Source organism: Coptis chinensis, chromosome 7, assembly GCF_015680905.1.
Source record: "Coptis chinensis isolate HL-2020 chromosome 7, ASM1568090v1, whole genome shotgun sequence".
In the NCBI taxonomy this organism is placed as follows: Eukaryota; Viridiplantae; Streptophyta; class Magnoliopsida; order Ranunculales; family Ranunculaceae; genus Coptis; species Coptis chinensis.
Window position 1 is genome coordinate 46,219,474 of NC_141462.1, and position 26,706 is coordinate 46,246,179.

General features: G+C 36.0%; 2 protein-coding genes and 1 pseudogene across 4 annotated transcripts; 2 read left to right on the top strand and 1 right to left on the bottom strand.

Annotated features, from left to right (window-relative positions):
• Nucleotides 1–9,289: 9,289 nt before the first annotated feature.
• On the top strand, nucleotides 9,290–13,254 carry LOC147487697 (protein IQ-DOMAIN 2-like). Its single transcript, XM_086571051.1, is given in 8 exon segments — nucleotides 9,290–9,299; nucleotides 9,527–9,633; nucleotides 9,725–10,045; nucleotides 10,314–10,541; nucleotides 11,888–12,007; nucleotides 12,176–12,773; nucleotides 12,776–12,821; nucleotides 12,823–13,254. Coding segments are annotated over 7 exon segments (1,560 nt in total). The 5' UTR covers nucleotides 9,290–9,299; nucleotides 9,527–9,552; the 3' UTR covers nucleotides 12,989–13,254.
• A 354-nt stretch (nucleotides 13,255–13,608) lies between these two features.
• LOC147487698 (transketolase, chloroplastic-like) lies at nucleotides 13,609–19,636 on the bottom strand. 2 transcript variants are annotated; one of them, XM_086571050.1, is made up of 7 exons: nucleotides 18,980–19,636; nucleotides 17,496–17,586; nucleotides 15,804–15,909; nucleotides 15,423–15,705; nucleotides 15,194–15,342; nucleotides 14,959–15,112; nucleotides 13,609–14,838 (listed from the first exon to the last, which is right to left on the bottom strand). In XM_086571050.1, the coding sequence occupies exons 1-7, from the start codon at nucleotides 19,481–19,483 to the stop codon at nucleotides 13,858–13,860; spliced, it is 2,268 nt and encodes a 755-aa protein (XP_086427176.1). In that variant the 5' UTR covers nucleotides 19,484–19,636; the 3' UTR covers nucleotides 13,609–13,857. The 2 variants fall into 2 exon arrangements, with proteins under 2 accessions (XP_086427176.1, XP_086427175.1); XM_086571049.1 differs by having other exon boundaries at nucleotides 15,804–15,861; nucleotides 18,980–19,584.
• Nucleotides 17,886–18,864, top strand: LOC147487699 (SKP1-like protein 1A pseudogene; annotated as a pseudogene). The gene has a single exon (XR_015201204.1). The product of XR_015201204.1 is annotated as an SKP1-like protein 1A pseudogene (transcript).
• Nucleotides 19,637–26,706: the final 7,070 nt, after the last annotated feature.

Sequence of the window (26,706 nt, forward strand, 5' to 3'; positions counted from 1 at the left end):
GTCAATGCAATCGCACTCGGCGAAAAGAGATTAGTTAGAACTCCATTTTTGGTCACTTATATTAATTTCTCATATTTGCTTGAGGACAAGCAAAATGATGTTTGGGGGTGGTTTGATAAGAGCCCAAAACTGTAGTTTTAACCCCTTAATATCATTACATTTAGACTAATTATGTGTATAATAAATATGAGTTAATATTGTTTACGTGCGTTTATGTATTTCAGGAATTGGAGTCAAATATGTGAAAAAACATGTCACTTTTGCGATATAAAGGAGCAAAGGTTGGTTGTTAAGAAGTTCTATGATTAAAGGCCAAGATTCAAGGAGAAAAAACTTTTTTAAAGCCCGGTCAAAGCTGAAAAGTCAAAGTCAACATGGGCAGAAATAGAGTAAAAAAGTCAACAGAACTTCCGCAGGTCGTATCTTTAGACTCAGGCCTTGGAATTGGGCCTATTATATGTCAAAACGACCAGTGCGGAAAGAGCTTTCTAACAATCTAGACTTTGACCTAATCAGAGGAGCAAAAGTAGATGAAAAGGTTGTTGCAGTAATTTCTAGTAGAGAAACCCTTTTTGGACTTATGTAATTAGGTTTTGGGCTTGATTTAAAGGCCCAAAACATGGCTCCAAAGCCCATGCATGATAATGTAGACCTAGCCTCTCTTATATAAAGAGGACTAAGGCATAACTCTAGATATACGTAGACTTAGATAGATATAATTAATTAGAGCTAGATAGTTAGGACTTAGACTTAGTTATTAGATTAAATTTAAGTTAAGATTATTGTTCCTTAGTATTCATTTGATTAATAAAAAAAAATTTGTTCTTCATTATGTTTTCTTCTTATTTAAATGTTTATAATAGTCTAATGACTTCTAGCTAAACCTCCATTAGAGGGGTTTGATAAAGCTTGATGAAAACTTGAGGTGTTAGTTAGGATTATTGCGTTTAAGAGTTTCACTCAAGTAGGATAGTTGATTCGCCATGAGAATGGGTTGGGCTTACTCACATGCTAATTATTAGTTAACAGAGATTACTATGAATAATTAGGGATCAACACTTAATCTTAGTTGATTAGGATAGCAATAACCTACACTAGCATATTAGGAGTACATCAAGTGGATTCAAATCTCCCTAATCCCTTCTCCATATTCACATTTCAATATTCTATTATCATAGTAGAAGTTAATTCATCTTATTTAAGTTAAATTGTCATATTAGTTTAATTCAATTCATTACTCTCATTCATTCTGTTAGTATCGATTACACTAGTGGAAACTTACGTTTAAAGGACTAGGAGTGGAAAGAATTATCTACTCCATTTATTACATGATTCGAGAGAGTAGATAACTTTGATACATTAGAGTAAATTACTATAAGGTTTACTTCTGTTTAAGTTTAATTAGTTAAGTAGAAGTAAACCAGTGTTTTTACATTTATCATTAGCGATCCCTCACAGGGTGGTCGGCATCAAGGTCGGCAGAAGACTTTGTGGATTTGTTTACGATTACACTGGAAAGTGTTGGCTTTCGGCGTTGCACATTCTGTTTGCCCGAAGCCTTTCGTAAGCGACTCGCATGGTTTCTCTTGGTGTGGGAGTTTGTGCTTGGAGTCTTTGACAGAGATGTTTCATAGTTCAAATGATCCCAAACACTTTTTGTCGTGGACCTTGAACCATCTTCGAGAAGTTGACGCAACTATTTCTTCATATTTTTATTCTTGCTCTCCAATTGTCGTAGACAACGGTAGACCTGAGTTGTTAGATCTCCTACATGAATACCTACTCTCTCAGCCGTAGATGGCCGAGGACCATCGGACTTGGAAAGTGAATTCCCAACAGAAGGTGAGTGTTGAACTTGTGCGGCAAGAGGGGAACTTTCACCGTTGATTGTTTTTCGAGAAGCCATTAATGTAACTTTTGTTTTGTGGTTGAGGGTAGGAACACAGACGACGCCAAATATGTTTCAACAAGATTTGCCAAAACACACCAGTTGGGTCAAAAGTGATCTTTTTTCGGAGGAGATTGCGAAAGAGATGTTTGTTGTGGATAGTTAAGACTGGACTTCGGTTTTGAAGTTGCCTACGTACCCAAAGATATTGCTTGGGATCAAGTCTCGATGCGTAGTTCTGGAGATTGACAAAGGTTGGATTTATAGAATCGTGATCAGTTACTTCCTCGTCTCCAGCAAGTAATCCATTCATGGGATCAACTTGGATAACGGTTGGAGAACTGTCACACGATTGATAGTGTTATTCTAATGAATCTTGAATGTGGACGAAGTTGTGGAAGGTGTTTGACTCGCAAAATATATGCGCAATTTATATTAATTTTACGTGTAGGTATGTAGGTTTTGAGCATAAGCTTTGAACATGGGCTTTGAGTGTGGGCATTATTGTAGATAAGCTTTGAGCATGGCTCTGAGCGTGGGTTTTGGGCTCTGAGCATAGGCTTTATTGTAGGTAGGTAAGTAGGTTGGTTTTGAGCGTGGGCTCTGAGTGTGGGTTTGTATTGAATTGGGCTTTTATTCGGCCATATTTGTGGGGGCCAGAACATTCACAAACATCAAAGATCTAGAATATGTTGTTAAGAATGGTCCATGGGAAGTTCAAGGATATGTCTTCTCTGTGAAGAAAAGGGAACAGAATAGGAATGTATAAGATATCAAGTTTCATCTAATACCTTTTTGGGTTCAAGTTGCTGGGATACCAATTGAAAGGCATAGAGGAAAGATGACCTAGAAACTATTGGCAATAATATTGGTCTCTTTATTGAAGCCGATCTCGAATGTTTCTCTCAGATTCGTTCTCCTACAGTCAGGATCAAAGTTCTTGTGGATATTAAGAAGCAGCTAGTAAAACAAATCAAGCTAAACACAGGTTACCCAAAACCAGTGATTAGAAAGGTCCAGTATGAACATCTACCCATTTTTTGTTATTTCTGCGGAATGATTAGACATGGCCACAAAGGATGTTCACTGAAAAACTGACTTTTAGAGAAAGATCCAGAATACAATCAAGGAAAGAAGACAATCCCCTTTCTTTTCTTAAATTCATCTAGAGTTTCTGGTGACTTTCAAAGCTGCCTAACTAGGATTCAGAGAAGGGAGGCGGATGGCCAAAACAAAGCTTCCTCAATACAAGTTAGCATGGCTGACAAAAACATTTGTCATGTAGTGGCGTATGTTATCCCATCTGCAAAGGTATGGACACGTGTCTCTTCTTCAGATAAAGCAAATGAAAATCAGGGCCCACTATAATGTGAGCTACAAGCCTCATCAAGTGGGAATAAAATAACATCATCTCCTGGGGAAGGTAATTTAGTAGCAACATCGATTCAACAGCCTATACCACAACATAGACCCATTTTCAAGCAAAACCCAACTACACTAACTACACCACAGGGTTTTGTATCCCAACAAAAGTCTAATCCAGGCCAAACCCCAAAAAACTTCATTACCCATCCCATTTCGAACCCCACTTTACCCAATTCAAATAACCAGAACCAAATATATCAAGTCATACCATAACAAATCAACTTTATTCCCACTCCCACTCAAGGCAGCATAATTGGCCAACCAAACGGTGAACCAAATATCCCAGGCGTCGAATTCAAGTTCACTTCACAGAATTCTCCCTCACAGAACAATCTCCCCCAACAACTTATTCCAACAAAACCTCCGTCACAAACAATCATGGCCCAACCTAATCAAACTAGAGAAAGGGTGAGCAATTTTGATCGATCTGAAAGACTCCTTCGCTTTAAAGTACCGCAAATATCAGGAAATTATTTCACTGCAATCTATGAGAAGAATAATGGAAATTCACAACGCAAGAGCACAGGGGTTTGTTGAAGCTCCACTAGTGATCAGCTCCCAATTGTGCATTTTATTACCTTTACATTACAGCATTACATCCCTTCTTATGCATAATGAAAAGACAACTCATAGCTTTTATTGCCTTTTTCAGATTACAGAGCAATTCAAACCACTTATCATAAAAGATGCGTCTTAGCACCAAAAGGAGTCTTAATTACGCTTATTATGAAGACTTGAAGCTATTATGAAAAAGTGTTGAAAAAGTCAAAATCAAAGGTCAACTTCTTATAACCAAATAGTTAAAATTCAAGTCCTCAACTCAGAAGACCAGAGATAGATGTCCTTAACACAAAAGAAGGATTTCTCTAGAACCTATCTTGATCAAGAAGAAATCAAAAAGCAAAAGCAAAAACATAAAGCAAATGGTGAATTGTCCCAATGAGTATAGGATGCGTAGGATATTGTTCCACTTCTAATAAGTTGTAGTAATCATGAAAGACGAGGCTAGAAAGGGGGTTTTATGGATTAAAAATGATAGTTGTAAAGATTGTAAATTAAACTAATGCTAAACTAAACTATTGAGAATATATGAGAGGGATCGGAATTCAAGAGAATCGAATCCACCAATACCTTTGATTCGTGACCTTTTGCTCTCACAAGTAGACTACAATTAAACTACAATTAGATAATCAAGCGAGTGTTGATGATTTCTTGGATGAAACATTGAATTTATCAATGGTTGTTCTCACAAGTAGACTACAATTAGGCAATCAAGCAAGTGTTTCTGTTTTCTTTGATGAAACATCGTTAACAATTATTTCTACTTAAGATTGTTCCTATGTTTATGCTACTAATATCTTCTTTCCTTTTATGTAAGCTCGAGCAGCCATTCAATGTACGTATTACCGAGAGCAACATCAAAGAGTATTTCCCAATTAGGCAACTATTCAATAAATCACCATTTAAGGCAAACACAAAACATACTTCCCTTGGGTAGCCACTCCCTAAGCTACCCCTTCTAGGGCAACATAAATAATACTTCCCTAACTATAAATAACTACAGTACTAGAAAAAAAGTAAAGAACACTAGCATGATATTAAATTGCAAAACATAAACCTTATTCTATACTTCCATCCCCTGGTGTGGGCAATGGGACTAATAACTAAAAACATAAAAAACTAACCAGATTGGAGAACACCATGAACTAAAAGAATTATCAAACCCTAAGCACCTGCTTCATCTCCTCCCTTGAAGGAGAAGATTAGTCTTCCATGAAGAAGGAAGAACAAGAAGAAGAAAAAAAGAACATAAGACTAGGGAGATTAATTTATTAAGACTTGGCTAGTTAAAACCAAATATTTTATTATTAACCTCTCTTTGCCTCAAGTTCTGGAGACAAGAAGAATGAATGTGAATTGGTAATTACAACTGGCACTTAGGTGTTCCTTATATAGGGGTTACAATGAGCTCTAGAAATATCTCAGACATGGGCTTTTAGACCTAATTTCATATTACATATTGACCTCCTTCCAATTCCAAGTTACATTTCTAAAAACAGATCGAGAAGAGGCGTAGCTGCAGGTCCGTTCCATGCATTTGGACGCACGGGACAGTGTATTTCCATGCGTCCCAGACACATGAGTCTGTTTTCCCTTTTTGATGATCTTTTTTTTTTTTTTTTTTTTTTTTTGTAGGCTTTGGTTCAAGTAACGGGTCATTTTCCCTTGGGATTCCAAACAAGTTTTAAAACAGGTCCAAGTCCTATATTTTCATAGCTTTAAAACCTTGGGCCTTCTCCATAATTATCAATGAGCTCCAATATGATCCTTAATGCTCCAAATTGCTCCTTTTTGCCCCTTTTACTATAATGTTTTGGAAAACTCTTTTTTCACATGTAAAGTCATAAAACATAACTTACAAGCATGAATAGTCAACTAAGAGGGCCAAACAAGAAGTATAACTGAGGATTAAAATACACTTTTTGAGCACTTATCAATGCTGGTGGCATGGGGTATAGCCGTTACAGGTGGTGTTTAATGTGTGGGTATGGTGGTGGAGGTTGTGGTAGTGGAAAGAGATGGAAGGGGGATGGTGGTGGAAGGGATGGGAAGGAGATGGAGTTGGCTCCGACACCATAAAGATTTGTGTGAAAGGCTTGTCTTATGAATAGGCAGTGGCCATATTTATTAATTCATAGAGATTACACTTTCCTACAGTACAAAATCATATAATCTGCGTGCATATGGAAAGAAATCAACATGAATATCTTCTATATCCTCCAGCACATGGGAAGGTATGTGCATATGCATGACTCATATGGGCATTGTGTGCTACCAAGTTTCTATTAGCGCACGGCTGGAATAACTACCTCGTCGTTAATATGGCTTTGGAGGAAATTATATTGTGAAAATGAATTTACAATCTCACTTCATAAACATAACATGGACTATTGCATTCTAGGAAAGATGAATATCACTCTAGGGACTTACTTTTACAAAATCATCAATATCTGAGGGGATATATCCAGTTTACCTGATGTAAAGTTCTACTCTCATATGGGTTAAAAACTCAAAATGATACCATGCCTTGGTAGTTGAGAATGAAGTATTGGAGATCTCGGATTTACTCCATCAATTAGAACATCCAACCATTGTCCACTATTAACATATATCAATCTAACATAATAGAGAACACTGATCTCGAGGAATTTGAGTGTTATGTAGTGGTCCTAATTGAAACTCCCAAAGTTAATTTATGACTTAGATCTAATTTAATGCCTCGAGATATGTATAAAAATAATTTAGGACTCCAAAATCCGAGGGATTCAAAATGGGATAAAACAATCAGAGTTTAAATAGGATATAAATTCATAATTAATGACCCTATAATTGTGCTAAGTTGCAACTATTAATATCCCAAATTTAAGGCTTCACGTAACCTTTCCTTTATATAGTAGTAATTAACATAAACTGTCCATATTGATTTCGATAATAGATAGCCATAGCCATTCCATAATTATAAGTATGCACTTTGGAAATTCGAACAATAGATGAACCAAATTTGAATGACGGACTGAAAAGGTCAAGGAACAACTTAATTAATATAGAAGGTAATATGGAGTTTTCTTCAAAATTTAATATAAAATGTCAAGGGGTATAGTACGGACAATTTTTATAACTTTTGTTAGCTAGGATCAAAATTGTTGTAAAAATGAAGAGATCCAACAATTAGAGTAATGTCGAAGAGCTAATGCACGGTTTGGGTTTTAGGAAATGCATACATGATGAAGCTTCTTATGGTCCATTGGTTCTTTGAAACACATATAAAAAACAGTTGCAATTGAAGCACAAAATCACATTATAATTGGTTGCCCTATAAATCTGAATTTTATTAGATAATTGAAACATGCATTACTGACAATTATGTAATGTTTATGTTTTGTTCAAATTGAACACGATCATTTAAACAAGGCAATTGAAAGAAGCCAAAACAATTTTAATATGAATCGTACGTCAAATTAAATTACGATGTATATATAAGTTAACATTTAAAATGAGATACCAACTTAGATTACCAAATTAACAAGAAATTGGGTGAATTTCAATTCAAAACAACTGTAGAGGACAGTGTTTTGTGATAATGACTCACAAAACCATTTTCATCAATGAAATAACTCACAGACCCAATTTCTTGATTTTAATAACCCTCAAGGACAAAATAAGTTGGCCCGATTTATTTTATATTTTTTAAATACCACTTTTACCCTTTCTTATTAATAAACAAAATTACGAGTGAGAAAACCCAAAACCCCTTTCTTCTCCAACTGACCTGACTTTTTGATTCATGACGCACCTCATCAAACTACAAATCGAATCCCTTCCCTATTTTAATCAAACGAAATTACGAGAGAAAAAACCCAAAACCACTTCCCTGTTTTAATCAAACGAAATTACGAGAGAAAAAACCTAAAACCTAAGTCGAGAAATAGACAAAGTTGTGAGAAGCTTCAGTTATTTTAAATAAGTTGAACAAAGATGGCAACCATTATCCAAAAAGTCAAAAACATTGAAGATGAAGTATCACACCATTATCATTTTTTTTTTAATTAAACCCTAGTAGATCTTTAGCTCAAATGGGCAAGCACTTTGGAGATATCCAAAAGTGATAGTGGTTCGATTCCACCAAGATCCTCTAAAATTTTAATGTTAATCAAACAATGATTGTTCATTTTTTACTGTTGAACACGTATTGTTCATACCTACTTTAAGTATGAATACGTATTGTTCATATTTGTTTTGGGTATAAACATTTATTGTTCATATCTGCTTTGGGTTCATTTTTTTTTGTTGGTATGAACACGTATTTTTCATATCTGTTTTGGGTATGAACCATCAATGTTCATATATGTTTTGGGTATGAACATTTATTGTTATATATGTTTTGGGTATGAATAATCAATGTTCATATCTGTTTTTTGGTTCATGTTTTTTTTAAGTAGGTATGAACAATCAATGTTCATATATGTTTTGGGTATGAACATTTATTGTTCATATATGTTTTGGTATGAACAATCAATGTTCATGTCTGTTTTGGGTATGAACAATCAATGTTCATATCTGTTTTGGGTATGAACATTTATTGTTCATATCTGCTTTGTTCATACCTATTGTTCATAGCTAATGTTCATAATTTAAGGTATGAACAGTTATTGTTCATATTTGTTTTTGGTTCATGTTTTCATAGCCACAATCAATGATATTTATACCTATTGTGGGTATGAACAATCAATATTCATAACTGGATCAATGTTCATACATGGATAGGTATGAACAATGCTTGTTCATAGCTCAAATAGGTATGAACACTCATTGTTCATAGCTAATGTTCATAATTGGGGGTATGAACAATCAATGTTCATAGCTATTGTTCATACATGGATAGGTATGAACAATCATTGTTCATACATATTGTGGGTATGAACAATCAATATTTATAACCGGGTTGTTTCAGTTGGGTCGGGCCATTTATTTTTTTTCTTCAGGGGTATACTTGACCTTTCATCTACCCGAACTGTTCTTATTTAGCGTCAAAGGTAAACTCGAACTTTCATCCATCCGGTCCTGAGTGATTACAAAAATAACGTGTCTTCTAGAGTTTCTCTTTCATGTCCTCTAGAGTCGCTCCCTCACCAAATTAAACGGCGGGCAAGTTTTAGTATATTACGATGTACGTAGTAAAACGCTAAAACTTATAAAATTGGAAGGTCAGTTGTGTCATTTAGACAACACAGGGACCTCAATTCGATTAAACTTGGTCGCAGGGATTAACTAGAAAATGGGACCAATTGAATATAGGGACGAAAGCACATATCTACTGTTTCTTTACTAAAACCAGCTGTTATTCTCTGATATCTAATCGTTGAAACTTTCTTTGGCAACATCTTGTTGTTTTTATTTCTTTGCTTCTACTGGAGTCCAACAACAGGTATACATACTAGTTTTTTTGGTGCAATTCTTTTTTTGTATATTGTCACTGTCTGTGTAGATCTCTTTTAGCTATCTTGGCATTTTTGTAATATGGATCTGACTTTGTTGGTTCTTTTTAGTGCGTAGATCTGCGTAGAAGAAGTAGAGTCATTGTTTTGAATGTGTGATTTGATCTAGTATTGAGTTGGAATGTAATGTAATGTAATGGGTTGTTGAATTTGTTACAGATCAAATTGTGGAATGAGAAGGAAATGGGTAAGAAAGGGAACTGGTTTGGTGCTGTAAAGAAGGCTTTCAGCCCTGAATCCAAGGAGAAGAAAGCTCAAGCTCAGGTTCTGGAAGGACCTTTTATCCATTTTTGTTTTTCCTATAGCCACATTTTGGTGAGACTTGTTATTGAAGCTTTTTCCTTTTTGTGATCAGGAAAGTAGCAAGTCTAAAAAGAAATGGGGGTTCGGAAACAAGAAACGTGAGGATCCGTCCTCTTCTTCAGTTGTTAGAGCTGTAACACAGGCTCCTCCTCCTCCACAGCCCGAGGAATTAAAACTGGTTGAAGCAGAGACTGAACAAAGTAAGCATGCTCATTCGGTAGCACTTGCCACTGCCGCAGCTGCTCAGGCTGCTGTTGCAGCTGCTCAGGCCGCTGCTGAGGTCATTCGTCTGGCGACTGTGCCCCGGTATCCAGGAATATCACCAGAGGAAGTGGCAGTAATCAAGATTCAGACTGCATTCCGTGGATATCTGGTATACCAATGTTCGCTTTCCTTAAAAATGTTTTGGACATCATATTTATCTAGATTGAGTGCAGAAACTTTGCAAGTACAGATAGAGTAGAATTGAAACTTTTTCATACTATTACATCTTTTAGCACTATGTCCAGATCGTTAGAAAAAAAATAGAGGAGGGATCACTGAATTGTATGAAATAATATTTGATTTATATCCAAGTCAAATGTTTGTTAGCAACTCAAAGTTATTTTTTATTTTTGGACTCTTTCCCATTTTAATCTCAGGCAAGGAGAGCGTTACGGGCTTTAAGAGGGCTAGTTAGGTTGAAGACACTGATTGATGGACAGCCTGTCAAAAGACAAGCCACAACAACACTACGATGCATGCAAACCCTGGCTCGTGTACAGTCTCAAATCCGTGCAAGAAGAATCAGAATGTCAGAGGAGAACCAGGCTCTCCAGCGACAGCTCCAGTTAAAGCACGAGAAAGACCTCGAAAACCTGAGAGCCTCCGTAAGTCCAATTAATTATTTGTTAATCTGACACTCTTTTTCATGTTATCTTTCTTGTGAAGTCCTCTCTTATTTCAAGTCTCTCAAATAACTTTTGTACTTATAAATCACTGACCTGTAACCATGAATTCAGATATGTTTCTATATCTTCCGCGAAAGATACTATTGTGTTTGTGTATTGAGTTTTAATCCACCATCTTAACATCCAACTGGTAGGATGCGGTAGTGAACTGTTACAGAATGTTCCTATCCAGCCTTCTATAATCTTTCAACTCTATTTAGTTCAAATTTACTCCCTGTTAGCATTAGAATTGCCAGCATTAAATAGATCATAAACAAGTTGTGCCTAGGTTGCTTTCTTGCTCTCCTTTTTATTTTATTTTTTGGCTAACGTGGTGTTCGCTGCTTTCTTGCTGTCATTGTTCCAAGCGGTATAAATGTTTACATTCATATATGTCTACTATTTTATTTTATTTTATTTTATTTTAACCGGTGAAATTTACTATATATTCACTCTAAAATAATAGTTACAAGATTATGCGGTCTAAATAGCAAGAAACTACTCAACTTCGCACAATCACCCCAAGTTCCCCAAATCACAAAGACCTCATCTCACAAACCCCATCCCAATTACATGTAAAGTCTAAAAATTTTACATCCTTAAACAAGGGATTAGCACAAGCCCAATCAAATAGAATCTCCTTGACTTCCGCTACCAACTTGTGCATTTCTCTATTTTTTATGCTCAAAGATCCTCAAATTCCTTTGCTGCAATAGTGTCGATATAGTAGCGTTAGGAAGATGATCCACAACCCAATTGGCTTTATTGGATAGTGAAGCCGAAATGATATTCTTTCCCAAGGCATCCTTGATATTCGGCGGAGGCACCCATGCAATGTTGAATGAGTTGAAGAATAGTGCCCAAATTCTGAAAGAGGTGATCCCCATTCTCCTGTCATTTTGCAAAAGGATTTAATAAAGGTTATTAATTTATTCATTATAAAGACTAGAAATATGTGCCAAGAGATCACATAGTTATGCATTCTTATATGGCAGTCATTTGTTCTTTAGTATAAATTGGTTACTTAGTCAGTCCCTCTCGCTAGGCTATGTGCTTCGACTTCTGTAACGGATGGGTGATGACTGGAATGACATAGTTATGTGTTCTTGTAAACTATAAGCATTTTTATTAATAAAGTCAATATAAAGACTAGATATATGTGCCAAGGGATTTCTATTTACAAATCGCATGGTTATGCATTCTTATATGGCAATTATTTGTTCTTTACAAGTTGATTGCTCAGTCAGTCCCTTTTGTTAAGCTATGTGCTTCGACTTCTGTAACAGATGGGTGATGATTGGGATGACAGTATTCAATCAAAGGAGCAAATTGAAGCAAGCCTGTTAAGCAAGCAAGATGCTTCAATTAGAAGAGAAAGAGCCCTTGCATATGCATATTCCCATCAGGTAAGTCATCGTGTTAGTCATATCCTTCCATGAAGTTATCATGTAATTATGTAAATTCATTTATTCCTGATGCCATGGATCACCATGTAAATTTGTTTTCTGTCTATTGTCTTTAAGATATACATACTCTCAAACTAATTCAGTATTGTGTTAAATTTTGTTATGCAGCAAGTTGGGAAGAATCCACGGTCCGCAAATCCAATGTTCATGGATCCAAACAATCCTCAATGGGGATGGAGTTGGTTAGAAAGATGGATGGCGGCCCGTCCTTGGGAGAGCCGAAGCACGACAGAGAAAGAACTGAATGATCACTCATCTGTGAAGAGTCTAAGCTACAGTGTTGGAGGAGGAGACATAACCAAAGCATATGCCCGCCGCGAGTTCAAGGCAGAGAAGCCATCTCTGATGGGGAAGAAACCAAGCCGTCAATCTCCTTCAACGCCTACTTCCAAAGCAGCGTCTGTAACGTCTGTTGCTGCGAAACTAAAGTCAGCAAGTCCAAAAGTAGGTGTATGGGCCCCAGATGATGACTCAAGGAGCACATTCAGCTTGAAATCGGATCGCTACCGACGACACAGCATTGCTGGATCATCAGTGAGGGATGACGAGAGCCTGGCAAGCTCTCCATCAGTCCCTAGTTATATGACACCAACCGAGTCTGCAAAGGCCAAAGCCCGACTGCAGAGTCAATTGCGAGCTGAGAACCTTGGAACACCAGAAAATGGTTCAGTAGGGTCTGCAAAGAAACGACTGACTTTTCCAGCTTCCCGGCTGGTCCAAGGCGACATTCAGGTCCTCCCAGGATTGATAGCAGCTCCCTCAAAGACAATTAGTATCAACACAGATAATCTAGGCAATGGGGGGGCGGGGGGAGCAGGTAAAGTTGACAAAACAAGATTTGAAGACCAAGTAAAAAGGTGGCCTACTATTTTTATAGTTATAGTTTATTGGGGATTGGTGTTTTGGAGATCATTCTTCTAGGAAAAGTATATCATCTACTTCATGGAGACCATTATGTCTTTCTTGTATTAATTTATTGTTTTTTATTTGTGATTTCACTTGTCTCATCTGTGTGGGGTTTCAACTTTCAAGCTTGTAAACAGCAACCTAAAAAGGGAAAAACGTAGTATTCGTGCTGAAGTCGTCTGTTTTCAGTCTTACATTATTGAAGGCTTTGTTGTAAAAAGCTCCCATTGTAACTTTGTAAGTGAAATTGATTTCAGTCGGATAGCAATCCCTTTTTATCATACGATTTCTTTATTCTTCATCCAAGGTTTATTATTTTCTGTATATTAGGCGAGTTTTTCTGTATAGTATTTTTAATTGTCTAACTGATTGGCAAAGGCTACGACTTTTGTATATCAAGGATGGTTAATCTACCTTCCTTTTGTAGACATACAAAAATAAACTGATTGTAACGCGTTAGTCTATTTTTGTGTTTCATTCTATTGCATATGTATTCTTCATCTCTAGTTTCACCAGTATCTGCAACACTATTACTTGTTTGTACTTTTTTGACTAGTTTTTCTGAAAATATTGCAAATTGCAGCAGAGGAAAGTTTAGGTGTGACGTGAATACCTGTGGATAACACAAAGAGATGTCATAGAAATGCATACCCTTCAAATAAATCTACCAAACTTCTTGGGCGTTTTACAACCTGCAGTAGTTTTCTTTGAATTCATCTTTGTTCTAATACATGTGGGTTACTATATTACTACGTGTCTACGTAAGTACGTATCAGAAAAATAAACATAGAAAGAGAACATGATGTTCTGGTTGCCCTCAGGTCTTATATTATCTCCCTTAAATTTGAAGAAAAAAAAACAAACCAGCAAAAAGCTCAGTTCTTTCAGCAACTCTGGTGATCAACCAAAGACCTTGCTAGCTTTGTCACGTTTTCTTGAGTAAAGCCAAATTTCTTGAAAGTATCCAAGTAAGCCCCACTAGCACCAAAGTCCTCTACTCCAAGAACCAAACCTTCCGCTCCAACATACTCCCTCCACCCATGTGGAGAACCTGCTTCGACGCTCACACGCTTCACCACCCTTCGTGGCAAAACAGACTCCTTGTACTCTATTGGCTGTCTATCGAAAAGCCTCCAACAGACAAGTGAAACCACTCTTACCTTTCTCCCTTCTTTCCTTAGTGTGTCTGCACTCCCCTCACAAAGACACAACTCAGACCCAGTACTTAAAAATATGATCTCAGGCAGTTCTTGCCCTGAATTGTCACTCACAATGTATCCACCTCTTTCAACTGAATCAGCTGATGTGCCATCCAAGTTGCTATCCACCTTTTGCCTTGATAAGGCAATGACACTAGGCACATCTCTATTTGCAATCGCGACTCTGTAGGCTCCAGCAGTTTCATTACCATCCCCAGGTCGGAAAACTAGCAATCGCGGTACAGCACGGAGACCTGCAAGCTGCTCCACAGGTTGGTGGGTGGGTCCATCCTCTCCAAGACCAATTGAGTCATGGGTGAATATGTAGATTACTCCGGCATGGCTTAAAGCAGATAAGCGGATCGAATTCTTCATATAATCAGAGAAAATGAGAAAAGTAGCGGCAAATGGTATCAACCCACTTCCGTGTAATGCTAGACCATTTGAAATCGCAGCCATTGCATGCTCACGCACTCCATATCGAATGTTGCGACCACATGGAGAATTAGGCAGAGAGAAGTCTTTGTATCCATGGAGGTATGCTTTGTTTGAGGATGCTAGATCTGCACTCCCACCAATCAGCCCTGGAAGCACCTTTGCAAGATGGTTTAAGCACTTTTCAGAGTACCCTCGAGTGGCGTCAACTGGATCAGATTTGGACCACGTCTGACAAATTGCAAATTAATTACTTGAAACCATAAATATAATTCTCAACTTTAAAGAAAGAATTTGGAAGTATAAATTTGAGGATAGTGTAGAAAATGTTCACAATTATGAATCAATTACCGGTAGAGAGCTCTCCCAGCCTGGAACAAGACCTCCGTTAAGGAGGATTTCGAACTCCGCAGCTTCTTGAGGATATCTACTCCTATAATAGTTTAGTGTAGAATACCACTCCTTCTCCAGTCTTTCTCCATCCTGTGTATGAATCTGCATTTCCCTGCAACAGTAATGTTGGAAGTTTGAGAATGGTTCTTCTGTGAATGTAAACAGCAGCACACGACATTAGTTTTCTTCATACCTATAAACCATAGGAAAAACATGAAATGGCTCTCGATCCTCCCACTTAACCTTCTGTCTCATTTTATTTGCATCGTCCTCTTTAAAGGTCCCATGATGGGCATCCGATGTGCCTTCTTTTACAGACAACTTCCCGATCAGAGTCTTCACCTGTGAAAAATATTAACTTATTGTGTTCTAGTAAAAACCAAAGATAGCAACCCGACAAGCCTCAATATTATCTTGCAAACCTTGATGAAAGTTGGTTTTTCTGTCTCGTTGTGTGCACAGAGAATTGCTTTCTTAAACTCTCCCATATCCTCATGTGTGTTATTCACTGTGATTGTATTCCAACCATAAGCCTTGAAGCGGGCAGATATATCTTCCGAAAATGCAAGAGTGGTGCTTCCATCAATAGTATTTTGGTTATCATCATATATCAGTATAAGCTTGTTCAGCTTCCAATGTGCAGCTAAAGAAGCAGCTTCATGTGATATTCCTTCCATAGCACAGCCATCACCCATGATGCAATATCTGTCATTGATATACCCATATTCATTCAGTCATAGGTAAACATATAGTACCAACAAACTCATAAATGTGAATAGTAGTAGACTGGCTAGTCAGCTTACGTCCTATGATCGACTAAAACCGCATCTGATTTATTAAAACGTCCTGCTAGATGAGCTTCTGCAAGAGCTAGACCTACAGCATTAGCTACACCTTGCCCCAGCGGACCTGATAACACATTATATTGAAATCCATATTCTATAGAAGCATTGAATCAAGGAATCATACAGAGCATAAACAACAAATGATTTCCAAGTGTTTCATCTCAAATGGAATAAATCAAGTCAAGTAATACATGCTGAATTAAGCTTAATTAATTTGGTTGCTAAGAGTATGGAGTTCTTGAGTTTTGATTGGTCAAGCGCCAGCAGGACCAACACAGAAACAAATGCAAACAACTCACCTACACAAGGATTTAAGTTTATTTGTCTGAAAAAACCCGCTCTCTTGAGTAAATAAAAAACACCATAGAGGGACTTTATCCTGGGAAATTCACTTAAAACGGGTTGAGTACAAGTCCACACAAGACTTAATCATCGGCTCTAGCGGCAGAGTTCTTCCATTTGCATTCTCAGAACTTTCTTTCACTATGCAAGAATTTCGAGAAATTATTCAGGGATCATTTTTTGGAAGAATCTCAAAACCTTTACACAAATCTTATAGGGTCGGTATGCACGTAGGTGCATTTTGGCATTTTTGTAATTTCACAATTTCTTTTGTTTTTTTCTGCCTTTTTTTAGGGGCTTGAGATTGTTCCAGGCACGTGGCATGAGGCTAGTTAATTTAATTCATAAGACCTACCTCCCAAAATTGTTCAGGTTTCGTAGACTCCACCTCCTCTACTTTGACCACAAACAAGCATGGCAAATTGATCACTTATGGTAGACATGAAGTGAGCGTTTGATCTCACACACAAAATAGATTCTCAACATTTCTCACAAAAGATCTAGGAAGGACCCTTCTTCTTTACATGAGAACTTTAAAAAATTATTTTACTTAGAGCAAGTAAATTTCTCTCTTTCGATCAATAACTTTCACTTAGTGGAAAAATATGAACGAGCGAAATCACTTAAAACCTAGTAGATGCCTTAAGTCACTGGTGACTAATGCATATTTGTCATACACCTTTGCTGAAAGTTTGAATTGTTATTGGGGCAGGAACAACCAACTGGTAGTGAACAGCAGCTCGATTGAAACAGTTTTGAGTTGTTCAATCAGCTGTCATACTTGATTGAACCAGTTTGGAGTTCTTCAATCAACTTCATGCAATTTTCATTTTTTCTATATTTCTCCCCTAATTTCCTATCCGCTTTAAATGAGGTTACAAATTCTTTCAAAAATTTCTGCACAAGTCCTAGACCACTAATTAGTTGCTGGACAAAGAGTGAAGCTACAAATCCAGGCCTCCTTATCCAACATACACATTTGTGGATAAGAGCATTTCATCTGTTTGGGTCATTGGGATCTTTGCTCTGTCTCGGACCTCTTCAAGCCTTCATTCCTTGTCTTCATGTCATGATTACAAGATATGACTAAGAAACAGGTTTCACTGGACAGACACACTAGACGAAAACTCAACTTACAACTTAGAAGTTAGAATAACCCTTACACTGTTAGGTCAACGGGATTTCATGTAGTAGATAAGGATCACATTATTTTGTTTCATATCTCCAATAAGATTTTCCAGCCCAAAACGACTATGCAGTCGGCGCAAATAAAATAAATTTGATGGTAATATGGATGGAAGAGTGTACCAGTTGTGACTTCAATTCCATCCGTTACGACATTCTCAGGGTGACCTGGGGTCCGACTCCCTAGCTTGCACAATCTCTTTAAATCTTCAATCTGCATAAAATTGTTTGAAGTCAATTACTGCGGAACATTATTATCCAGAACAAACTGAGAAATGCTTCATGTATGGAAAACGCAATATATGAGATTCACTGGAAACATCATCAACACTGTTTTATACTGTTCTCTTACTTTTTTACCAGCATAAAATTATTGAAATAGCTATGTGAATGAGAGACCATAATATAGAAAAATGAAATTGCTGTTTTCAGTATATGCACACGAGGTTTCTCTAGGCACCTAATCTAGTGTTTGATTATAAACAAAAATCTTGTCAGTCCTCATGATTGTTCATATTAAAACTTGCTTTTATTAAGGAACTACACATGCAACGCGTATGTACGTAGTTCAGACATTGGTCTAATCGGGTTAAAGGGCCTTTTCCCACAATTACGCTTTTCCTTGCCAAATCCGTAAATCAACGTGTAAAATTTAATTTCTAACATGACTCGATGTCTAATTTACTTCTAGAAACTTCTTTCCAAAACAATCCTGAACTCTAAAAAGAAAGTCCAATTCTATTAGGATTCTTTCTTATTCTATACAGCGCGCCTAACTCTATATATATATATAAACATCCCCCCAAAGCTCAATTCGTCTAGTTCATATTTCCTATCAAAAAAAAAAAAATCTAGTTCATATCTGCTGCAATCATGTCGTCCAATAATTCAGAAGAAGGATCCAAGAAAGTAAGTTCAGAAGTAGAAGCTGTCCAAGTTGAAGAAGCCAAGAAAATAATAACACTCAAGAGTTCAGATGGAGAAACTTTTGAGGTTGAAGAAGATGTTATCGTTCAATCTGAGACTATCAAGCACCTTATTGAAGACGACTGCACCGACAATGGGATCCCAGTGCCAAACGTGAATGCAAAAATCTTAGCAATGGTGATTGAGTACTGCAAGAAACATGTTGGCAAGTCTGCTGATGATAAGGATGATGATCTGAAGAACTTTGATGCAGAATACATAAAAGTTGATCAAGCAACTCTTTTCGATATTATATTGGCAGCCAATTACTTGAACGTTAAGCCTTTGTTGGATTTAAGTTGTCAAACTGTTGCCGATATGATTAAGGGTAAAAAACCAGAGGAGATTCGCGAGTTGTTTAGCATCAAGAATGATTTCACTCCGGAAGAAGAAGAGGAACTCAGGAGGGAGAACCAATGGGCGTTCGAGTAATGGAACAAAGATTTAGTTTTTTAGTTTTTCTTTTTTATTTGTGTTAGAAGATTATTTTTCATTGTCATAAGGATATTAAATTGTTCTTTTTAGTTTTGAATTGTTCTTAGGTTTAGGTTAATTAATTGCATGACTTTTTCCCCCTTTTTTTTTTGCTGCCAAATTAATCAAGAAATATATGATAATAAGCTCATAATTGATCTGATTACCTGAATGGATTTAAATCCAGCTAAATGTAGACACACATATTGAAGCAAACAACCATGTCCAGCACTTAAAACAAACCTATCCCTATTAAACCACTTTGGGTTTTTAGGATTGTATTTCATCACGTGTCGGTACAAAATATACCCGACTTCAGCCATTCCAAGAGCCATACCCGGGTGCCCCGCTTTTGCATTTTGCACCGAATCCAAAATAAGCATTCTAATGTTGTCTACGCATCTTTGGTCCACCAAGCTTTGAAACAACTCGTTGTTTTCATCAATTGCTTCAGGCCCAAATGCTTTTTCAAGCTCGTTTTTCCAAGAAAGATTATGATCCTTGGAAGCATGGGTGGTAGTAGTATTGTTGTTTTTAATAGTAGAAGTAGAGGTGTGTGTTCTTATGTTGCCTGTGGGAAATTTGATACAGAATTTAGTGCTATGGTTGTGAGGTTTGAAAGGAAGAAAAGGTACCGGTGAATGTCCATAGAGAAGAGATGAGATTGCCATGGAGATTGGTTTTCTGTGAATGATCACACAGAGAATGGGATTTTTATTAGGTCCTGCTGTGTTAGATGATTCAATTGGCTTTGGAACTTGGTGCACAGGTGTTAAAATCTGGTTAAGAGTGTAGGAAAGACTGCCACATGTTATTTTCCTACGTGCAAGAATCAAGATATGAGGACTGGCCGACTGGGTCAAGAAGACGCCTGCCTCAATGTGGAGATTAGGATACCAGTATGTTACCAGTGGTTTCGAACTGAAAAATGTGTACAACTATAATAACTTTGGCGTAAGTATGAGATATGAATATTATATTAATTATTTATTTTTAAATTTTTTATAATATAAAAACTCAATTGATTTTTAAAAAGAAAAATTTTAATATTGATAAAATTATTTGATTTAATTTTGTTATTTAATAATAAAAGTTTGAATGAAATTTTGTCAGAATGCCCAATGAGATAAATATTATATTGAAGCTACTTGAATAGAAATGTATTCCCATTCATACGAAAGAGATATGCTAAACATCATTTTAAATGTAAAATTATACTTGTCGAGACATTCCCACTACATATAATACAACTATATTTTAAAGTTAGGTCAATGCATTTTCATCCAGTTTCTGATTTCCCGTTAATTATTCTTTTAGGTTAATTTAATGCAATTTCATCCAGTTTTTCGATTTCCGGTTAATTATTCTTTGAGGTTAGTTCAATGCATTTACATCCAATTTTCGATTTCCCGTTAATTATTCTTTGAGATTAGTTCAATGCAATTACATCCAGTTTCTGATTTTCCGTTAATTATTTTTTTAGGTTAATTCGATGCATTTGTATTCAGTTTTGATTTTTCGTTAATTATTATTTGAGGTTAGTTCAATTTACTTGCATCTCTTTTCGATTTCCCGTTAATTGTTCTTCTTTGAGGTTAGTTCTATGCATTTGCATTATTTTTTTTATTTCCTGTTAATTATTCTTTGAGGTTAGTTCAATATAATGCAGTTGCATTGAGTTTTTATTTCCCGCTAATTATTCTTCTGTAAGGTTAGTTTTTTTTTTTTTTTTTTTTTTTTTTTTGGTAAGCAAGGTTGTTGACGAGGTCTCCTACCCCTCTTAGTAATAAAATAATAGCTTGTTCATTACATTCTCACATACTCTCCCTAGTGCATCTTCATATGCAATTTTTTTAATACCCTTAGGGCACTTTGCTGCTAGTGCATCTGCTAGCTTATTTACTTCTCTAAAAATAAACATCAAAGAGAAAAAAAAAAAAAAAAAAAAAAAAGGTATGTCTTCATGTCTTGTATGCTTCCAATCAATCTTTTTGCTTGCCATAGATGCTTCTTGTTTCTGATAAAGCCCACTACATTTTGTGAGTCCGTTTGGGCTTCTATTCTTTTTATGTTATGTTTCAATGCTAGTCTGATCCCTTGCTCAAGTCCTTCCAGCTCCACCAAGGCAATTGTGTTGTACTACGAGACTCCATGCACTACTGCCTTTACTTCTCCCATATTATCGTGAATCACTACTTCCCATTGCCCTTATTCTCCTTGTACACTTCCATCTGTATTCAGTGAATGGTTTCCTTGCGCTGCCTTTTCCCATTTGCACTTGATTTGCTTTGGGGCCTCTGACTGTGGGCTTTTATTCCACAGCTGTTGGAACCTCTCTCTATCTACTCCTTTTTCCATCTTGATTGTAATTGTGCTCAGCTTTGTTTTCACATCCTTCACTATCATCTCTTTTACTTGCTCTGCTTTTGCATACTTATGATTGAAGCATCTTGAGTTCCTCTCTTTCCATGTCCAGTAGATGAACCCTGTAAACAATAACCTCAGTGCATCTTGAAACCTACCCTTTCTTGATGCTTTTGTTTGAATCAACTACTTCTTCCATCTTTGAGATTAGTTCCATGCATTTGCATCCATTTTTTTATTTCTCATTATTCTTCTTTGAGGTTAGTTCAATCAATTTGCATCTAGTTTCTGATTTTTCATTAATTGTTCTTTGAGGTTAGTTCAATGTATTGGTATTCAATCTCCGATTTCATGTTAATTACTCTTTGAGGTTAATTCAATGTATTTGCATCCAGTTTATGATTTTCCGTTAATTAATCTTCTTTGATGTTAGTTCAATGCATTTGTATCCAGTTCCAATTTTTCATTAATTATTCATTGAGTTTAGTTCAATGCATTTGTATCTAATTTTCGATTTCCCGTTAACTATTCTTTGAAGTTAGTTCAATGTATTCACATCTAGTAGTTTTCCATTTCCCATTAAATCTTCTTTAAGGTTCAATGCATTTACATACAATTTTTGATTTTCCATTAATTACTCTTTGAAGTTAGTTTAATGCATTCGCATCCAATTCCCAATTTCCCATTAATAATTCTTTGAGGTTAGTTCAATACATTGGCATCCATTTTCTGATTTCCCGATAATTCTTCTTTGAAGTTAGTTTAACGTATTCCGATTTTTCGTTAATTATTATTTAAGGTTAGTTCAATGGATTTGCAACCAGTTTTCAATTTAATGTTAATTATTCTTTGAGGTTAGTTCAGTGTATTAGCATCCAGTTCCCGATTTTCCGTTAATTCTTCTTTGGGGTTAGTTCGATGCATTTACGTCCAGTTTTCGATTTCTCATTAATTATTCTTTGAGATTAGTTTGATGCATTTGTATCCAGTTTCTGATTTTTCGTTAATTATTCTATGAGGTTAATTCAATACAGTTGCATCCATATTCCGATCTCCCGTTAATTATTCTTTAAGGTTGGCTTGTTCAGTGCAATTGTATTTTGATTTTGATTTCTCGTTAATTGTTAGTTGAATTTAGTTCCGATGCATTTGCATCCAATTTCCGATTTCCCGTTAATTATCTAAGGTGGTGTGTAATACCAACTTCTATTGATCTTTATGTGCCATTGCAAATATGGTATAAAATGAAAAAAAATTATACATGGTTCACTGTGTGGGATCATAAACTAAAAAATATTTTGTGACATTGTTCAAAATAGTTAGGAGATCATATCCACAAAAAATTAGCATAATCTAAAACTTAGAAATACTATAATGATTATGAGTTTGTGTTGATTATGAGTTTGTGTACGTGTTTTTTAATATATGCCCCTAGAACCCTTCCCTCTAAATGTAATGTCATTTAGCTAGCTTCATATTTGATTGCCTAAATATCTTCTCGTGGGGTTTCAACTGAATGCGTTGAAGTATGACACATTACTACTCTAATACCAATGAAAATCCAAAGATGCCATCCGCATTAAAAAGTTAGGATAGATATGCTTATTACAATATTGTAGAATTTAATAATTGTTCTCATCCATATGCAGTGACACAATTCCGACCCCGAAAAGAGCAATTAATAATACCATTTTTCTTATGAATTACATTGTTTATCGAGAATAATAACAATGCAACATTGACATAATTGAACCAAGTTTGAGTCATTAATGCATGTACATGACCTTGGTTCAGTACTACTTTGGTTGTCACCTCGATCTCCTCTTCTAGAATCAGCCATGATTACCACCCTATTTGCAACCGATACCTTATAAGGTTGCCAATTAAATTGAGCCTACATCAAAGAAGCAAGTCGATCATTAATTGTATCAAATGTCTCGATCAATTCATTGTATTTATTAGCTGACATAACAACAACGTTTCATAACACTCCATTTGGAAGTCCATACTTTAAACAACATAAATGAAAGAACTAATATTGAAGAGCAAAAATGTTGTTTAAGGATTTGTTGTACATCATGATCCTTGCACTTGGCTACACTCTTTGTCCATCCATCCACTATGTTTCCTTATCAAACGACGTTTTAGTATGAATAGCCTATTACACCCCCACAAATCAACAATTAGATTTACTAATCCATGAAACATAATTCATAACTTCCCACAACCACTTTGTATGTACGTACTCGATCCGACCTCCAAGCTCAATAGTTTATTACATCCATGTAACCAATGTTAATAAAGAGAGCAAGGTCCTAACAGAAGCAGAGTTCTTTGAAAATATGGAGTGTTGATTTTGTTCACTTACCCCACTAATGGTCGTGATACATATTAATCGCAATTGCAAATAACCACATCGTCAAGTTTATAGTTTTGCTTCAAAAGATTTGATTTTGTCATGATCGACTCATCAGTTAAGGGTATAGCATGAATCTGTCTGCCTATGAATGTAAATATCTAAGTATGGTTTTCAACCACTGTTTCAATACTTCAATCATTAATTGCAGATTGGATAATTCTAATTGATAGATGGTTGATAAGCTACTAAACCCTTGTTGGTTTTATAATAACAACCTAGCTTATATGTCGGCAGAATGATGTAAAAGTAAAAGCAGTAAAACCCCATATTTTTGGGTTTGGAATTAAACTTCTAGTGGTCTTTGAGGAGTTGAAACAGATCCATGAAATAAGAGTTTAGGTTAGTGAACAACCCATGGTTTAGTTTGACCCGTGAAACCAACTAGTGCAACCCGATAAACTTTGAGAGGGAATACCCCAGGTTTATCTCGTTCTTTATGAAAGCCTATATGGCGATGGTGAAAGACCAAAAAAAAAATCGATGGGAAGACTTGAGATAATCAGGGAGATTCAATTCTTCACTTTCTTTGAATGATCAAAGATTTAAGAGATGTTATCCTTTTCTTTCTACCAACAATACTCACCGATCATTTGATGATAATAGAGGAGAGGAGGCCAGGGTTATGGTTATTCAAGGTAGGACCACTCATTTTATTCAATATATACTAGAAAGAAGAAATAGAAGAACAAAGTCGATTTTTGATCTGTTTTGGCATCTGTCACCATAACAGTGATAACTTTCTCCATAAGAATCGGTTTTGGATGCCGTTTGGATCCTCATAATCTAGATTCGAATGGCTTTGTTTTGACATATTGTTTAGTTGGTGGTTCAACTCAAAACGCGTCAGAAATTCAGTTATTTGGGGGTTAAAAATAACTGTCGACAACCTTGACCACCTTTCACTGATAGGTGAGAAGTTTTGGTGGAATTGATTCAGGTCGTTGGAAACCCTAATACATGGCTTTCTTGCTGGGGCCCTCAAGGATTTGAGGCAAGTATATCTACAAGCTTCTTTTTTGTTTAAATAAACTATGATCAAGTTTAGTTTCGACTTAGATGTCAACTCTTTTTACTGTGCATCTTATTTTGAGATTTGAAAGCATGGAATAGCATAATTTGTGCGCAAATAATTCCTTGTTAAGTTTGATTATTATTTTGTTGAACACCTATGCTGAAAATGCAATTTGTGTTGTTGTGTCTTTGGTCCTGTAATCTGACTTGTATTGAGAAATGAACAATTGTTTGATTTAAGTACATTTATATGACGGTGATGCACTTTTTCCGAGTTTTGAGCTATGTACTATGTACAAGGGTTTGAGATTACGTGTTCTATACATTACACTTGTTGAGTCCACTACATTCTTAGTGTTACTGTTTCTAATACTATTGATGTCGTTAGTTGGTAATCGTACATTTGCATGTGTAAAGAATGCATTTCTCACACACAATCGAATACAACCGTTCAAATACCTCGCTCATGTGCACATTGTAATTTACTTTGAGCAAGGGTTTCGTCCCAAACCAAAAGGCTAGAACTCAATTTGAAAACCAAACGAAAATTTCTCTAAGAGGAACTTATGTGAGCAGGATTTTACTTTTGATTTTTTTACCTACTTTTACTACATTACTTAATATGCAAGTTACTCAACTTACCTTACACTAGTTTTGACTAAAGCAACTGATCAGTAGATAAAAATGAGAAATATATTCAAAGAAAAGAAGAATCTACTAGTTTACTTAACATGTAATACTTAACTTAGAAATTATTTTAATTAATTAACTTAAAATATAAAACATATTAGAAGCTTACCAAAAACTAACAATACATGGAAACTTTTAAACCCCAGAATAAAACTAAACTGCAGAGCAAAAGTTGTGTCTTGCCTGTGAAGACATCCTTTTAAAGCAAATGAGAATGCTCTTTTTCATCCATCACGGAATTTTCAATACTCAACTCCATCATTTAATGTTCCATTTGATTTTCTTGATCAAGATTTTTTTTTTGTGTGCCACCTAATCAAAGTTTTGCGTCACAACTTTGCATCCATAAAGACTTTATGCCACCAAATTAATTTCCACCTAATCCAGCAAGACTTTTGTGCCATCTTAATTTAATCTTGATTTGTTTGCCAACTAATCAAGACTTTTGTGCCTTTAATAACTTTTATTTTCCACCTAATCATACCACCAATTAAGACTTTTATGCCAAAGTGCACAAAAATCTTTCATGCAAATTGACTTGTGCTGAAACTTGACGTGTGAGCTTGATCACAAATTTATATGGGTTCGTATAGTGGGTCTCTCATGCTTCGACCAATGGCGGGTCCAAAAATTAACTTTTTACAAAGACCCGTCTATGTGTAGAGCTCGCCGCACTGATCCTTTTGATGGTTCATTTTCCATCATTGGAGTCTAGGTTCACAAGATATGGGCATCTGGAGTTTGAAGCGTTTCGACACGTTCATCCTGTACTGACTTGAATTTGTCTTTTTTGCTTTCCTGGGCGTTAGTTGGGCTTCACGTGGCCTAAATTGGAAATTTCATATAGACACCCTATTCCATGCTTAAATACTAGCTTTTATACTCATTTTCACGTTGATTGCTCAAACCTGCAAAAACACGAAAATACGATTATTTCATGATTATTAAACACATAATTAACCAAAATGTTATGTCTCTATGGGGTTTTATATTACAGTTTTGGGTGTTTATCACACCACCCCAAAACAGCACTTTGCTTGTCCTCAAGCAAAGTAGAGACATTAAAACAATTAATTGGCCAAACATGTGTAGTCTTAACTAATTCTCGTTTCGTAGAGTGCGATTGCATTAACCGTATGCAACAAGGCATTAAACCACTAGGAATTCCCTAGTGGATGAGTTATAGCCTCGTGAGAGTTTTCCAGATAAGATACTCACAAACTTTATCTATACTACAACGGCTTAGTAACAAAGGCTTGTTCCCTTAATTAATCTCAAATATCTATATATACATCTCATTAGCGGGGAACGACGATTAAATCCTTTAAAACTCAAGTTAATATGCATACAATAATTAAAACATCTACATACAAACATGCATACAGTGAACTTTACATTTCCTCACATCTC

Bases quoted from the DNA above. Each gene is read 5' to 3' on its own strand.
- LOC147487698 (XM_086571050.1), bottom strand. From the start codon at position 19,483: ATGGCAATCTCATCTCTTCTCTATGGACATTCACCGGTACCTTTTCTT. The intron at 15,706-15,803 runs GTAAGCTGACTA...TATCAATGACAG, and splicing joins GTTTTAGTCGATCATAGGAC to ATATTGCATCATGGGTGATG. The intron at 15,343-15,422 runs GTTTGCAAGATA...TATTTTTCACAG, and splicing joins AAAAACCAACTTTCATCAAG to GTGAAGACTCTGATCGGGAA.